This window comes from Lissotriton helveticus, chromosome 2_2, assembly GCF_964261635.1.
Source record: "Lissotriton helveticus chromosome 2_2, aLisHel1.1, whole genome shotgun sequence".
NCBI classification, from domain to species: domain Eukaryota; kingdom Metazoa; phylum Chordata; class Amphibia; order Caudata; family Salamandridae; genus Lissotriton; species Lissotriton helveticus.
In genome coordinates, this window is record NC_136060.1 from 395,714,364 (window position 1) to 395,732,318 (window position 17,955).

The 17,955-nt window shown below is 47.6% G+C and overlaps 1 protein-coding gene across 6 annotated transcripts in view; it reads right to left on the reverse strand.

Moving 5' to 3' along the window:
- TACC3 (transforming acidic coiled-coil containing protein 3) overlaps positions 1–17,955 on the reverse strand; it is a 475,241-nt gene that overhangs the window by 15,619 nt on the left and 441,667 nt on the right. For all 6 annotated transcript variants that reach the window (XM_078678629.1, XM_078678625.1, XM_078678627.1 and 3 more), the window contains exon 14: positions 3,191–3,297. In XM_078678629.1, coding sequence (XP_078534755.1) covers positions 3,191–3,297 — 107 coding nt within the window. The remainder of the gene's footprint in view (positions 1–3,190; positions 3,298–17,955) is intronic.

Sequence of the window (17,955 nt, forward strand, 5' to 3'; positions counted from 1 at the left end):
CCTATAAAAGGTGTTAATCTGATCTTCGTGTGGTGTCCATCTGTGGGGGGGGGGGAGTTACTTGTCTACGATCGCTGGAGACGGCCCTCACCGGAGGCCTCTCCCCTTGTGCTCGGCCGACCCTCCAGGTCCCCGTCTAACAATCCTAAACCGTGATATCTAACAGGAACTGTTTCTCTGGTGGTCTTTCTGGTTCTAACCCTCAGTGTCCTTAAAGAGCTGTGGATAAAGGCTCAAGATCTCCTCGTTCTTCAGACCTTCCTGAAGGGAAGGAGCCTCCTGGAGTCTTTCATGCAGGCCATGGAGCCTGCTTTTCTGTCTGCCCTACTTGATTCTCCAAGACACTTTCTGGCAGTAGCTGCAGTCTTTAAGCCAATGGTCTTCTGGAAAGCACAGTATGCAAAGCTTTACAATATATATGACCCAGCACTCAAGATTATCATTTAATTAGATCAACCACATGCAAATAAATCAAGCAATATGTGTCCAGATCAATTCAAACAAGACCACATAATACAAGGACTTGTTGGGATGAGTTTCTTTAAAACATTTTCTTTATTCTTAATCTTCTCTAAAAAAACATTTCTCTGTAGCCTTGGCAAACGCATTTCATCCCATCCAGGACTTCTTCAGGGCTGAATCTTCAGTTTTTATATATTTGTCTTGTGCAAAGTGGTCTTCCTTGCATGAACCTAAAAAAGGTAATATGGACAGATTCCTTCTGTACTGATCTTTTCAAAATCTGTAGCTATTTTCCTGACATCCTATGTAGGATATGACAGTTCTAGTCCTGGGAGCTTCAATCCATCACATGTAGCGTTGTTCCAGCATCCACCAAAACTTGCACTTATACTTTGCAAACATGATAGGTGTCTAACAGGGACTTCTTGTTACAGGTAATGTACTGTCACAAAAAGCCTGCAACTCTCCTAGCCCTTAGGTTTGTCTAGTTAATAACTGTTGAAAAGCCTTACAGAGAGAATAAAGACAAAGTTCAGCTCACTGCTCCAGTACCCTCTTACAAGGATCTGGAAAAGAACCGACATATCACCTTTTGGAGCATGATGGAAAACCAGAGGAAAGGGGAAGCCCTTAAAGACATGAAGGAAGTGTTTGCTTGTGTCTATGGCAGCCTGCTAACATTGCACTTACTTTCCTTCAAATAATACAAAGAAGGTTGGTGAAAGGGTTCTAGTAACCATTTGCAAAATTTGACGATTTGGTTTAATTAGCTACTTAAAATAGAAGCATTTAAAATGCAATAGGTCTTGCCTTTGGTTAAGTTAAAGCCATTTGCTTTGCTAATGGTACTGTATAGCAAAGCCTTACACCCCCAATCACCTTCCACTGTCTCTACTCCCCAGCCTGGGGGTGCTGCGCCAGGACCCCGCTGACAGGGACCACTCCAGGCGCAGCGCCTCCAGGGGAGGCGGAGGAGGGGCAGCCAGCGTGTTTACACAGCCCCTGAAACATAAGGGCTGGGGGTCGCAACAAGCCTGCAAAAGCAAACAAGAAACCCAAGTAGGCGAGGCCAAGGCGCGGGGAGGAGACCGTGTGTGGACAATGAAACCAAAAGTCGCTAACCAATGCCAGAGCCGACTGGCGCGTGCTCCAGGTGTGAAGGCATCAAGGCAGAGTAGTTGCAGGAAGCCGGGAGCGTGCAGTACACGCGACGCCTCGTAAAGATAAGAAAAACATTTGCGACACACGGAAAGCAGAGGAGCCAGTCCGGGTGAGCCGGCCCAAAAAGAGAAGGGAGGCAACCCAGAAAGCTTTTTTCCAATGGCAGCCCACCGTTTACCATTAACGGTGACGCAAGCCCATGGAAATAAGGGGCCGGGCTTCAAGCCCTTCTATCAAACTCCTCCTTGACAATGTCACCGAGCGAGCTGCGCATGTGCGCAGCAACGCTAGGCGAGATCTAGAAAGGGTAAATTAAAGTTGGTTAATTTTAGTCCATTAACAGGTTGCAAAGGCAATTTATTTAAACTGCACTTTTTCTACGGATCAGCCTGGACAAAAATCTAAATACATTTTTTTAATAAAATGTACTGAGATACCACATGCGGGGCAATTGCGTACTTGCGACTATTAATGAGGTTTCTCTGAAGGAGAACTGGCAGAACAACATTTTTAAATCAGTTTTGTTGAGTCTTTATAGATGGGGCTCCTGGTAATTGTATATCTATGTTCAACGGAAGTATAATCTACACAGAAGCTGCTTCAGTTTTGTGTCAAGTAACAATTTGCTGACACAATGACAAACCATGTTAGCCAGATGCTCAAATAGGCAAAAGGGGATTCTGGAATGGTGTTTAACAGTTCTGAGGATTACTTACAATCAGATAGGTAATATATTTTCATCATCAGGGAGGCCAGCCAAAGTTAGAAACTGCTATCATTAAGTTTCACAAACGTGATATTGTGGATCAAGCAGACATAGTTGACCCACTGCAATCGGGGCTACTGACAAAGTAGGAGAAAAGGGAAGAAATATAGCTAATAGATAAATATATTTTATACTGCACCTAGTGCAACTGGGAACATTGACACGAGTAGGAGACAGTTATGAGAAGTCTTACAGAGTAACATGGGCATGTGCTTGTCGCCCAGCAGCTTAGCCTTTCCCATAGACCCCAGCCATTCTAAGGCATGTTTTCTGCAGTAGCTAGACTCCAGAAAGTGCAAAGTGAAATTTTTTGTGGTATTCAACTGTACTACTGTTGAAAAACAAGACCTATGATACTTAACAGCTCTCTCACTAGACAGTTAACTTTAAGCATGAGTGCTATGCTGAGTTTTAAACCCACATCACCTCCAAAACGAAGCACAGTCTGCTCCATCTGTGCTAAACCATGGAAAATTAATAACCACATTTATATATTTAGCAGCAAATGAACATTGCAATAGTATCAAGAGCCCTGGTCATAGGAGAAAAATTACTCAGAAGTGCCAAGTAACTACCAACTGCACCAAGACCAGGATGAAAGGGATAACAAGCAGCGTTTTACAGTAAGCTAGTTTGAAGTCACATAGCAATAGCCAAGGTACGCAATTAGAAGGGAAGTAATACAGGAACCAAGGAAACGGTCTAGGTTTTAAAACAAAACATTTAACTCCTTGGCTGTACTGAATGCATTCAAACATCCTGGGGTTTGAAAAATAGTTAATTTGTTCTGAAAATACTCACTTTTTTATTTTTTCTTCTGCATGTGCCTTAAGTGCTTGATACCGCTGCTCTTCCTTCTGAACCTTATTAGCATAATTCTCAACACATTTCTTCAAAGCTTCTTCATTCTACAGAGAAATTAGAGTGGTTTTACTAAATAGCAAAGCAAGACACTAACCTCATTTGACAATACAATGTTACATGCATGAATGGAGCAGCTGTATCTCGCACTTAATCACTGAACATACTGCTACGTCCCATAACACGATAACCACACATCTGTGGTTAAACACGACATGGAATGTAATATATAAATGCTGCAATACAATCAAGTCATAAGTCTTAAAAACTACGATAGCAGTTTACTTTGAAAGAAAACTGCAACACCATTGTCAGTCATATATATTTATATCCATTCAATTCCAACTGTATCTAGCTGCAAGAGAAAACTCTGTTAATCAGCAGAAACACATTTCATTTTTAGAATAAATTAACTCAATCACTAGATTTCAATGATGACCACATCACTATCGAATAGATTCCAAAACATATGTAGTTCAAAGTTAAAAACAGCCAAAATGTCCATCCCTTATCATGTAGGAACGTTTGAGGGCTATGGACGATATTGACAAGTATAAAAATCTTTTTTTAAAGAGCAGAAACATTTATAGAAGTGAATATACAATTAAAATCCTGTGATAAACACGAGTTACAAAATCATATTCGGGCACACTCCTCTGTAGAAAGAACATTTTTACATGTTTTGTTACACATTTTACAGGGACTGCAAACTATGGACCTACAAAACAAAATATACACAGAAATATTTTATATAAAGGTAAGTAGCCTGAAGAAAACAGTAGTGAACAAATATGACCTGGATGCCTAACAGACTTCAAAATATTAGTCAATGTGAAGAACATTGTATATTTAGAGTTGGTCTATTTGCATGAAACCGGAATGTATAATCTCAAACCATTACAGTCCTCTATGCATCAGTAAAAAAAAAAATTGATTCAGCGTTCACAATAACTATACACCATATCTTAGGGAAGATTACTGGAGAACACATTACCTTAATGTAATGGATCAAATAGCCTTTATTAACATTTTAGGAATGTACACGAATTGTAAAGTTTTACGTACAATATAGATAACATTTGAAATTCAAAAAACTACACCACATACATCTTATACTTAAAATGGTAATGCTACTTCAATGGTGGGTGCCATTTTTCAACAGTCTAGCTGTTTTCCCTGTGTGACATTTCTAATTTATATATAGCAGTAATCATCTTGCAGGGGGAAGCGGTCTTAATCACATGGGATAATTCCCGCACTTCAGGAGACTCCGCTAGGTCTTCTCCCAGTTGTTGAGTAATGCCCGCGCAGTCTGTGGAACTCGAACCGGACCAATAGCGAGCTCGCTCCTGCTGGTTCCTCAACTTGTTCCCAAGTCTTCGCCGCCCCCTCATGAAATAGATCCCCTGTCACTTCTATTGACAATGCACTTATTGCCTGCGTCACCCCTTTGTCTCTGCATGGTCCCAGCCATAGTGTCCATTCGATCGGCATGTCAGGCGAATACAGTAATGCACCCGCCTGTTGCAGAATGCAGTGCCAAGCATGGTGAGTCAATAGAGTCTAAAATGCCTGTCCTACGGTCAATAGGTTCAAATATCGTGGCCGGAAGCGTGGTCGGATCTGTAAACAATCTTTCTATACGGAGAAACAGGACATCCGCCTCTCCATGTATCCAGGTGTGCACTTGAGCTCCCTGCGCCTCCCTATAACATAATTCAAAATCCGGAGCCCCCAGTCTTCCCATATGAAATGGCAGCATAAGGAGTGTCCACTTTACCCTCAATTGCTTACCAGCCCATGCCAGTTTTATCACGGACTGATGTAGCCTGTGGAAGAACGTACGAGGCAAGACTATTGGGATGTTCGTAAATCGGAACAGCATCCTGGGCAAGACTACCATCTGAATAATCGAGATTCGTCCCATTAATGATAGTGGGAGGCGGGACCACAGCTCCACATCGTCCTCCAGTTTATCTATGGCAGTGTCGTAGTTCTCAAAACACAATCTCTGAATCCGTGTGCAGTCTAATACCTAAATATCTAATAGAGTCGCTTGACCATTGTAAGGGTTACTCCACATCAAATTCCGTAATGGCTGGGGTAAGAGGGAAAACTATTGATTTCGCCCAGTTAACTTTCAGCCACGACAGTGCCCCAAAATGTACAACCTCCCTGATGACTGAGGATAAGTTGTTTTCCGGGTCCCGCACGTACAGCAGCGTATCGTCTGCATAGGTTGACACCACAATTCTGTATGTCGGGAACCCTTTTCCCTCGTTTGCGTGGTACTCTCGGAGCGCACACGCCAACAGTTCTGCCACCAGGGCATATAGTAAAGGCGACAGTCCTGTCTAGTTCCCCTAGAGATGGAAATTGGCTCTGTGATCAAGTCGCCGAGGCGAATAGGTGCTATGGGTGTGTGATACAATACCCCCATCATCTGCAAGAAGACTGACCCCAGTCCCATTCTCGTCAGCACCTGCCTCATGAAGGCCCACTCCACCTAGTCGAAGGCCTTCTCCATGTCTAGATAGACCTCTATCGCCTTATTTTCTTGTTTCACATGCTGCATGGTGCCAAACAGTCCTCACGTTATATGCGAGAATCCTGTTCGGAACGATTCTGGCTTGTTCCGGAGCGACCAATACTTTAGACAAGAGAGCAAGTCTATTAGCTAATATTTTAGCGTATATCTTGGTGTCTACATTGAGCAGCGACAAGGGTCGATAGGAGCCACACTCATCAGGAGGCTTCAGCTGCTTGGGAATAGCCACCAATAGGGCCTCTCTCATCGTTGATGGCACGGCGCCAGTGACACACATCAAATAATGTAGATATATATGGGAGCCGTAAGTCCATAAAGGCTTTATAAAAGGATACCTTTCGGCCGTCTGTCCCTGGGGCACTCTTGGCCCTCATGCCCGCAAGGGCCTCTGTGATTTCGTCCTTTTCGATAGGGTGCATTAGAAACTCCCTATGTGTGTCCGAGAGAAACGGTAATCCAATATGCTCCAGATAATCCAGGATTTGCTCGGCCGCTGCCTCCGAGCGGGAGGTGTACAAATCAGAGTAGAATTGTTTGAAGCGATCTGCAATGTCTGCCTCATCCGTTAAAACTGCGCCCTCCGGGGATCTAATCTCCGAGATCTGAGCGTAACCACGTCAGGGGTTCATTCGGACCAGGACTGAAGACCCCGCGATTCTGGGGAGGAATACCTGTAGAGAAAGGAAGATGGCTCTCAACTCTAGACTGTTGATGTGACATTTCTTGTGTTTCTGAGACCATTTGCCTTGCACCTGCAAGTCTTGGAGATGGCCTCCCTAGCCCTCCATGGACGCATCCGTCGTCAGGACGAAGTCTGGAGGAGTTTGTAAGAACGTGAGTCCTTGTTTTGGATTGTGAAGTTGTGTCCACCATTGCAGAGCATCCACTATACGTGGGGTGACTTCGATAATGGCCTCGAATGAGCCTGTCACTTGCTGCCATTGGAGATGTAGCTCTTCCTGTAGAGGCCGATTTTGAGACGTGCCAATGGAATGAGATTTATGGCTGAGGAACACATCCCCAGAAGTGACGCAAAGAGGCGAACAGAAAGTGACTTTCTTTTTTAAATTTTTATGGCCAATGCCTGTAGACGAAGCTGCCTTTCTTGAAACAAGAATGCTTTGCATTGTATCGTGTCCAGACAAGCTCCTAGGAAAAGTAGGACTCTTTTTGGAACCAATCGAGACTTCTTTTCGTTGACAGTGAGACCGAGGGATGCAAAGAGATTGCGGCACATTGTCATGTCGCTCTGCACCCTGCATTTTGATGGACCTTTGACTAGCCAGTCGTCCAAGTACGGGAAAACCTGGATCCCTGATGAGCGTAGTGCTGCCGCTACTGGGGCCAGGCACTTTGTAAAAATCCTTGGCGCCGACTTGAGGCCAAATGGGAGAACTTTGTACTCATAATGGGCGCCAACCACAGTGAAACTGAGATACTTCCGATGTTTTGGGTGGATTGGGATGTGGAAGTATGAGTCTTCCATGTCCAAGGAAGCCATAAAATCTCCATCGTTGAGGCAATTTAGAATTTCCGAAAGAGTCACCATGCGGAAGCCCTGCTTCTTGAGATATTTGTTGAGTTTGCGCAGGTCTAGAATCGGTCGCCATTCCCCTGATTTCTTTTTTAGGAGGAAAAAAAGGGAATAGAAGCCTGTGTGCCTCTGAGGCACTGTAACTTTTTCGATAGCATTCTTGAGGAGCATTGAATGAACTTCCTCGAACAATTAGTGAAGACGAGGGGGAGGGGGACCCCTGGGCGGAGTTATTCGTAGTTTGGAGATAAACTCCAAGGTGTGACCACGTTGTACTAAGTCTAGCACCCACTGGTCGGATGTAATCCGCTGCCACTGTTCTTGAAAGGCAGATATCTTCGCGCCCACAGGGAGGGAAGGAAAGGAGGTTGGCGCCCTGCTGATCTCTAGAGGAGTATCCACGTCCTCTAGCATGTCTAAACGATCCTCTCTTGTACTGCAATGACCCTAGGGATCTTGCAGTGTCAGTATCCGTCTTGATTGCCTGGAGAGCCTAGTCTATGTGTTTCCCAAATAGAGACTCTCCATCATAAGCCATGTCCAGGATCTTAAGTTGGACTTCGGGCCTAAAGGTGGTAGCCTTTAGCCAGCCCTGTCGTCTGAGAACTGCAGCTCCTGCCAGCTGTCTAAAGTTCGTATTAGCAATATCCAAAGCGCAGTCGATTGTTTCTGCTGCTGCACGTTGCCCCTCCAATAAGATCTTACGTGCGTCCTGTCTTTTATCCTCTGGGATTAGATTATTGAAACCAGCCATCTCGCACCACATTTGGCGATCATAGCGCGCTATAATCGCTAAAGAATTTGCAGCTCTGATCGAGGCAGCAGCCATGGAGGAAAATTTCTTACCAATAAGGTCCAAACTATGCCCCTCCTTATCCGGTGGTGGTGTAGTGATAGGGGTGGCTGGTTTTTTTGATCTTTGCTGCGCGGCCTGTGATATAACCGAATCCGGCCGCGGGTGTCCAATGAGGCATGCAGGACTAGGGAGAGGAGCATGATACTTTGTCAATCCTGGGCAACACTGCTGGAACTGAATCAGGGTTTTTCATCACCTTGACACCTTCCTTCCAGATATAATCTATAATAGGAATGGCTCTTGACACCTTCCTAGTTTCTTCTTTAAAATCATGGAGGAAACATTCTGACTGCTCCACTGTCACCGGCAACTGAAATCTAGATGCAGCTCGCTGCATGAGATTATGAAAACCACCTATGTCTTCAGGTGGAGAGTCTGATGGTGGTGGAGTTGGTGGAGACGGCATGGGAATAATTTAGTCATCCCATGGATCCAACTCTCCTTCCTCTACTTCTTCAACATCCGAAGAACTGTCCGGGGTCTGCGTAGTTAAGGCAGGTTGTGGAGTTTCTGTGACCGGAGACCTGGGCGGTGGAACGTCAGGTTGAGGAACTGGAACAGTAGGTTGGGCTGGAGGCACAACCTGTTGAGGTGGAAAATGTTTGTAATCTGCCAGCATAGCCTGTAAATCTTGGATGAGGCTTGGTGATAAATGGCTGGCCTCCGAAACTGGAAGCCTCCTCCGGTATTCTGAATGATGAGGGACTACAATGTCCTCTTGATAATAATGCCCAGAATAAGCATCTTCTTCTTCATCATCATCATCATCCTCCTGGCATTTAATATTTAATTCAGAGGGATGGTGAGCTATTCCAAAAGCTCCCTCGTTGTCATCCTCATAACTCTCCTCATCATCATCAGCATAAGTCTCTAGTAGATGAGATGGCATAAGTGGCGAAATGTAAGATCCTTGCTGCCTCTGGTATGATACTAATTGAAAGGTCTTTGAAGAAAGCGGGGTATTGAAAGGTCTTTGAAGAAAGCGGGGTAGAAAAAGCTTGTTTCACAGCTAAAGGCTTAGCTGAAGCAGTATCCATTTGTCTTGATGCCATCGGTGATTTCGTCGTCGATATGTTCATCGTCGAAGAGGTCGTCGACGTCGACGGGACTGCAGTCGACTGACTCGACCAACGTCGACGGGGCTGCCGTCGACAGACTCGTCGTCGATGGGTTCATCGTCGATGGACCTAGTTTCTTCATCGACTAGACGGTCGTCGACGGTACCGTAGATGACTTCGTCGACGGGGGCTTCTTCGCCGAAGAGTGCTTTTTCATCGTCGAGGCTCGAATCGTCGAAGTAGGTTTTTGTAGCCACAATACAGATTCTTGTAGACAGGATAGGAGAAGTAATGGCTGTAGTGGAGATCATAGCCGTAGATGAAGAAGTAGAAGTAAAAATGGTAGTCACAGATGAGGAGACAGAAGAGCTCTTACTCATTTTTTTTTTTAGAAGATTCCTTGGTGGCTGAGGCTCTAGCGATATTAGATGGAGATCTCCGAAGAGCCTGAAGTGGAGTGGGAGGTTTTAACATGTTTTCTCCCCTCACTTGAATTATCCCCTTGAGATCTCACTCTCTTACTGGAGGTAGAGGCTCTGTCTTCGTCATCTGTAGAAAAGGATTTTAGCCACAAAAGGACTCTGGCCTCCCTATCCCTTAAAGTTTTAGAAGGGAAGGTGCGGCAGATATTGCAATTTTTTGCCTCATGCTTTGGATAAAGGCAATAAATGCAGTCCTTATGTTGGTCATCTACATGGACCCTTTTCTTTCCGCATGTTCTACAAGGTCAATACAAGGCCTTCTTGTCCGTCATCCTGAAGCTTTGATGAAGAAACTGAGTCAAGACTCAGGGAGACTCCCTTCCCCACGACGTGCGGTGAAAATCTGAGGAGAACTGGCTCTGCAGAGAGGGTTCTAGAGGGTGCTGTGAGCGGATTGGCTGGTGCAAAGACTTGGGTCTTTTTAGCATAATGAGGTAGATAGGCTACTACAATCTAGGCCACAGGCCTTCTCATAGGGCCTACTACTGTAATTTACTGTTGGCACTGCTTTTTTATATACCGTGGGACTCCCGCCTCGGCGACGGGGAATGATTCAGGCATGTGAATCTATGAAAGATACCCCAATACTGGATAAATAACTAATATGTCTTACAGATAAATCGTTAACAAAGGTAAGCAACTTGTTCATCTGGAAGAGACTATTAGTTATAGATTCCTTACGTTAGAATAGATACCCCAGCAATACCAACACTGGAGGAGGGACAGCGAACCAGGTTCACACCAGAAACTCCTGGAGGACAGAAAAGGCAAAGTCCCTCCGGACTGGACTATCCAGGCAGGAATGTCTGGTGAAAAAGTGGATAGAAGCCCACGTGGCCGCCTGCCAGATGTCAATGAGTGGGACTCCAAGTGACAAAGAAGTAGTTGCTGTCGTAGCTCTAGTGGAATGAGCTCGCAGCCCCACTGGAGGTTCCTTTTTAGCTAAAGATTAACAAATCTTTATACAAAGGATGACCCATCTAGAGATGGAACACTTTTGCACAGCCCAACCTTCCTTGGCACCCACATAGCCAACAAAGAGCTGATCGTCTGCTCGGAAATCCTTTGTGCGGTCGAGGTAGAAAGACGGCGCACGTTTCGGGTCCAAACAGTGTAGTCTCTCCTCCTCCTTGGGAGGGTGCCCAGGAGGGAAAAAGGTGGGCAGAGTGATACTATGTCCGATGTGAAAAGGAGTGACAACTTTAGGTAGGAACGAGGGCTTAGTCCGAAACACCAATTTATCCAGATGCACCGATAAGCAAGGGGACTTATGAAGAAAGAGCTTGAAGCTCACTCTGCGGGCTGAGGTGATGGCAACAAGAAAAGCAGTTTTCAAGGTGAGAAGCTTAAGAGGACAGTTGTGAAGAGGCTCAAAGGGAGCGTGTGAGAAAGTGGCTCTATACATACTGGAGCACAGTAAGGTACAGTGTGCATAGAGTCCACAAACCCCAGAGGTATAACAGAGGTTAAAGTCAGGGCTGACCTTAATCTCAAAAGAGGTAGCTTGGTCTAGCAGTAAGGCAGTACCAGAGGACAATGTAAAGCATTTGCTGTACACACTCGGTCAGCAAAGGTTTTCACACACTCAAGGACTGAACTCCACGCCAATTGTTTTTACATCAACAGATATAGTTGTTTTATTTTTAGAACCAACAGGTGTAAAATATACTTTTCTCAATAGGAGTGATCTCAGATGAGTACTTTGCAGAAAGGCAATAAACTGTGTAATCACAATAGGTACAGGGGTTGCAGTAGGCAACACAATTCTAAACACAATTTAGCATGGAGATCAATGGGTTTTTCTACATAAATGCAGGTAATTACTTAATAGATTACTTTTGTAATCCCAGGACTGGATCCTAGATTAAGTCTTGGAGCCTGATCTGGAAACAGTTTAGTAAAAACGTTTTAGTTATTGCAGTGATTTTTAAGGAATAAAAAGCTATTTCAAAAGTTCACACTTAAAAACTTTTAAAGGGAAATCTGGCAATGTTATTCAATGGGAGAAAATTCAGGTTGCAGGTAAAGTATGATCTCATTACTTTAGTAATCCAGTACTGGGCTCCTAGGTCCAGCACTGCGGTCTCAACTTAAAACAGGTAAGTAATTACGTTTCAGTATTTAGTATGATTTTTAAAGAATATTTCAAGTTTTCAAAAGTAGAAGAAATTCCATAGAAAAGCAGACAATGGATTCCTATGGAGGAAATACAGGTTACTAGTAAACTCGGTTAGGATTACTTTTGCAGTTCAGTACTGGGCTACAAGGTACAGTACTAGCTTCTCTCATGATCCCAGGTGAGTACTTCGGAATTCGGTTGATTTTATATGAATATTTTAAGTTTTCAAAACTTCACACTTAGATTTTTTGAGTCAAACCAGTCAATGTTATCCAATGGCAGGTAAGTACTCGACTGGTAAAGTTAAGGTTCTGGGCATGGACTCAGGGGTCCCCTAGGGTCAGCTAGGTACAGTTGGCTCACCCTCAGCGGCTCAGGGGCAGCCGGGTGCAGAGGTAGTTAGGCCCAATGTTATCCAATGGGGGGCAGGAGGCCTCCGTTTGGTGGCTGCTGGCTAGCCGGCCATGCGGCTGTGGGAGCTGGACTCCTGGTCACTTGCTAAGGGCAAATAGGGAAGTAGGATAGGGTACAGGTTGCACTGCCGGGGGCACTCGGGCAGCTGGCTGCAGGGTGCTTTTAAGCCATTGGGGGCCCAATGTTATTCAATGAGGAACTTGAAAAGGGAACAAAGGCTTCAGGCTCGGGGACGGAGGATCTTCTGGAGCGACCAACACTTCGAGGGGTAAGTTGGGGTCTTGGAGGATAGGTAGGCACCCAGGAGTTGGGCACAGGGGGCCGTGGGGCGCCGGGTGCAGGGGTGTCTTTTGAGGTCGGGAAATCTTATCCCCTGCCTGTCGCGGTTGGAGGGGTCCTTTGTCCTGAGGCTGCAGGCGTTGTCAGGGTCATCGAAGAGGGTCTTTGGGCACTGGACTTCGGGTCCCATTCGCCGGGGGGACGTCCTCGTGGTCCTGGATCACTTAGGCACGGGCCAGGCGAGTGCAGAGTGGGTTGGTCCGGAGCTTCCTAGCTGGCACCAGGGGGGGGGGGGTTGTTGCAGCAGAGCCTCTGCTGATGGGAGTCCCAGGCTTTGAGAGGGTCAAGGCAGGCAGGTCCTCTGGGTGTCCCAAGGTTGCTGTCCGTAGGAGTTGCCGGGATTAGGCAGGAGCAGGTTCCAGGATCGACAGGCCAGTAGGGCTGGGGCCAAGTCAGTTGTTGTTGTTGTAGTAGTCCTGTTAGCAGCTGCATGGCGGGTCGTCTTCTTCTTGATCTTTCTTCTTTCCTTATCTGGATCTGAGGAAGGCAGGTTCAGGGAGCCCCTAAATCACAGCATTCCAAACTTTTCATGTTGGTGACACACCTTTTTGTGAAAAAAATTTCAGGAACACGATAACGTGAGGAAGCACAGCGAGCGAGCCCGAACCACCTATGGTGGGTTTGGGGCCCCACACCCCTCACACATACCCCACCCCACACACACCCTACACCCCCCCACACCAAACACAATCCCCCCCACACACAACCCCCCACAGACAAAACCCCCCCACCCCACCCCACACCACCCCCCCCACACACAACGCCCCCCCCACCCCACACACAACGCCCCCACACACAACCCAACACACCACCCCACACCCCCACACACACCACCCCACACACACACCCACACCCCCCCACACACTACACCCCCACACACACCCCCCACACACCACACTCACACCCACCCCCCCACACACCCCACCACACCCCACCCCACAGACACCACCCCACACACACACACCAACAACCCCCCCCCCACACACACACACACACGCACACCGGGGTCGGTTTGTTACTGGGGGCCGGGTTTGCAGCTGTGCTGCAATATTGCCCCCCAAGTTACAAAAGCAGCATACAAGTGTTTCCAGCCTGCCAGGGCAGGCAGTGCTTCCCCAGAGGCCAGGCAGCCAGCCAACCCCAACACCCCGCCACCTCCACTCCCCCATGACCGGTCCGAGAAAATTGCCAGGGCTGCCTTCGGCTCTCAGTCTGGCCCTGTACACAGCTCTCAAAACATTGACAGTGCTCAATGAATAGAAAAAGTATTGTGTGTTTGTGTACGTGGGAGAGGTGATGGTAAAGTGGAGGCGACAAAAGGAAGTACTTGCACAAGAAGAGAGTGAAGTGACAGTGATGCGGAGGAAGGAGATGAAGCGTGATGTATTTAGATGCACAGAACACACATACAGAAGATGCCAAAGTCCCATATGCAGGAACACAACTACTATTTATAGGTAGAACAAAACTGAGGAAATAAAGGGACCCAAAAATGCAGCAACACTAATCATTTTTTATAGAAATTAATGTCTACAATCTGTTAAAGAAAGTGGGGAAAGCACGTGGCTAGAAATGTTTTTCTTCAATAAAACGAGTACTCTTAAAAATACAATTAGTTCCTCATTTTCGGTCATTTCTGTCAAAGGGCAGTTGGCCTAAGCTCACCTTCTGCTCGGCAAAGAAAATACCACAAACATTGACCTGAGCAGTGATGGTGTATAACAAAAACAACGGGGGACCAAAAGACAGAAGAAAATGCACCATACATAACGTAAGCATATCTTCGTATAAAAAAGCCAGTAACATCTAGGGCCTAAATGTTACTGGCTTTTTTATACGAAGATATGCAGGATCGACAAATAATGCAGATGATGCAATGCCCTCCCTCCCCCATTGGCATCACAGGGCTTCAGCCCCCACTCAATCCCCCCCGTTGTGTGTGGCATCCCGGGCCTGCTCACAGCCGCACCCGAGCACTTCACAGGTCGTTAAGACCTTGTGCATGTTGATGGGGCTTTGTTGTTGTTTCACCCCTTCTAAGAGCCCCTGCAGCCCCACTCTGCTAATTGCCGGCAGAAGTCATCTCATCCCGCGACACCTACGGCTGGTGCGCGACAAGTAATGTGTCGCGCCACACAGTTTGGAAAGCTGTGCCCTAAATACTGAATTTAGGGGCGTTACAGGTAGGGCAAGGGCAAGGGCAGGGACAAATCCCTGTCCTGGGGTGGGTACACCCCCTAGCATGCTCCTCCCCTGTGGGAGGGGGGCAGGAGCCTAGCTGTGATTGGGCAGGGCTCCCCATCTTTAAAAAGGCCGGAGCCCGGGGTCGTGCTTCACCTCGTCTCCCCCACCTGAGGGGTGGGGTTGGCACAGGCTGGCACACCCCCCTTCCTGACGTAGTTTTTCCCGCCAGTCTTCCCGCCAGAGTGGGGGTCAGGAATGGTGGGGGCCAGTTGCTGGGTACAGCAAATGGTCTGGAGAAGCTCACAGAGGCGGCAGGCCTTTGAAGCTTCCCCCTGCCCATCCTGGGGGAGGATACTTAGCACCTCACCCAGGATGTGTATTGTTGAAGGCCCAGGAGAGCGGGGGGCTCTCCACCCAGGGGTCCAGCAACATGTCTGCTGTGTGGCACCCTAGGCAGCCTCTCAGTCCAGACGTGGATTGGGGTTAGGTTTCAGGGGGCATCTCTAAGATGCCCTCTGTGGTGCATTTTTCATTAAATCCCACACTGGCATCAGTGTGGATTTAATGTGCTGAGAAGTTTGATACCAAACTTGTCAGTCTTCAGTGTAGCCATTATGGTGTTGGGGAGTTCGTAATGTCGACCTCCCAGCACCATATACTCTTAATGGTATCACTGCACTTACAGTGCCCAGGAAGGGCCCTGGGTACTGTAGGGGCACAGGGCTCATGCACCTGTGCCCACACCACTGGCATAGGGCACCCAGCTAGAGGGGTGACTGATGTATGCCAGGGCAGTGGGTTTGTTGGCATGGCACACAGGGATGGGTGCCATGTCGACTCTTTGTTTAGTTCTGTACTTAGGCACTCAGCCTGCAAAGGCAGTGTGTGGGTGCCAGGGAACAGGGCCCCTAAGGGTGGCACAATAAGTGCTGCAGCCCTTAGGGGTCTTCTCTGGTCACCATGCCTTGGGTACCTAGCATACCATTTACTAGGGGCTGACAGGTGGCCAAAGATGCCAATTGGGTTTTAGTTTCAACACAGTTTTAGGGAAAGAAGACAGGCCCTGGGTACCTGGTCGGCAGGAGCCCAGGGCACACTCAGTCAAAGCACATCAGCAGTCAGAAGAAAGTGAGGCATACGAATGCAAGAAAGATGGCACTTTCTCACAGCGCACATAAAATTAGTCAAAACAAGGTTCGAGTCCCACTGAGGCGTTATGAATGGAGATGGAGGAAAGAGATGAATAATGCCTTTAAAGAACCTACTTACAAAAGGGGACTTGAACAAAGTGGGCTGATCTGGTAGTCGAATTTAGAAAATCAGAGATGGTTGCCAGGTAGCCTTTAAGAGTGTCCAGAGGAGAGCCCTGCTGGGCCAAAGAAAGAAGGAACAAAACCTCAGAAAGAGGGACAGAAAGGGCATCCATAGCCTTTGCTGTGCACCATGCCACAAACTTGTTCCATCGACAGGCGTATACCGTTTTTGTGGAGGGATGCTGGGCTGCAAAGATGATATTAAAGACTTAAGAGAGGAATGTCAAAAGCTTTCAACTGTCGCTGCTCAATCTTCACACAAGGAGGTGGAGGATGGACAGGTTCAGGTAGAGGACCGTCCCCTGCTGCTGCAACATAAGATCCTCCTGAAAGGGCAGTCTGATCGGAGGATCAGTAGCCATGCTCAGGTGCTCAGGGTACCAGACTCTTCGTGCCCAGTCCAGTGCCACAAGAATGACTTGGGCCTGGTCTCGCTTGATATTCAGCACTCCGGACAGAAGTGGTACAGGCGTAAAGGCGTAAAGGCAGCAACTCCACTCACGACAAGAGTCACCGAGCGAGTGCCACCTTGGAAAGTCCAAAGCACGAAACTGCTGACATTACGCGTTCTCTTTGTGGACAAACAGTTCCGACCAATGCTCTCCCCACTGCTGAAAGAGACCTTGCACCACCTCAGAGTGATTGATGCCATTCGTGAGCCACCAGTCACAAACAGAAGGGATGGAAGGAATGCCTTCAGTGCCAAGCAGATCACCTGGATCTCCAAAAGGTTGACATGGAGCTCAGACTTGGCCAGAGACCAGACTCCTCTGATCTCCGCCTCTCCCAGGTGGCTCCCCCATTCCTGGAGTGATGCGGTCACCACCATGAGGTCTGGTTGGGGAAGATAGAGGGATATGCCTCTGAATCAATCCTAGTTCGTTAACCACCACTGTAGTTGTTGCGCAGTTACCTCCAAGATCTGGACTTAAAAGATTCCCTTGATGCGGCACCCACTGGAAATTCAGGTCCCACTGCAGAGCCCACATATGCCACCTGGCATGGTTCACCAGCAGGAGGCCATGAGACCCAGCAGCCTCAGGGTCATTCTCACCGAAATCTGATAGAGGCTGAAACATCGGTATCATAGGCCGAATATCCCGGACTCGCTTCTCGGGAGGATAGGCCCGAAACTGCACTGTGTCCATAACAGCTCAGATGAAAGGGAGGGACAGAGTGAGTCAGGTGTGACTTCGGCACACTGATAGTGAACCCCAGTGAATGCAGGAGGTCGCCGTTGTCCGGAGGCGACAGCCTGGGGCGCAGATGGTCTACGACCACAGCCATCACTTTCGTGAACACCCGAGGGGCACAGGTAAGGCCGGAGGGGAGCATGGTGAAATGAAAATGCTGGGGTTGGAGGGCGAGGGTGATCTGGTCCACCCGCTGATTCACAGACCTGTATCGCTGGGTCCCACATCCGCTGACACGCAGAGGCAGGGCCGCTTGCATAGGCCGATGGCTGGACTAGGTCCAACGTGGTGGGGTGCCCCTTCCGTAGCCACAAAAGGGGTGAAAAGCAGACTGTGGTGAACGGGAGGAAGTAGCGAGGCCTAAGCATCTGGCCGTAGCGCAGAGTCTGCCTTGTCACCAAAAAGGCGACAGCCATTGATGGGCATGTCCAGCAGAGTTGACTGAATATCCCCCAAAAAAACAGACATTGCGCCTAAGAGCTACTGACGTGGCAATCGCTCTGCCCAGTGAATCAGTGGTATCTAATCCACAGCAAATTGTGAATTTTGTTGAGTCTCTCCCATCTGCCACTGGGAGAGAATGGCCTGGGCCTCCTCCGGGCACTGAGGCAGCACCTGCATAACCTCATCCAAGATAGTAAGGGAGTTTCGGGCCAAGAGACCCG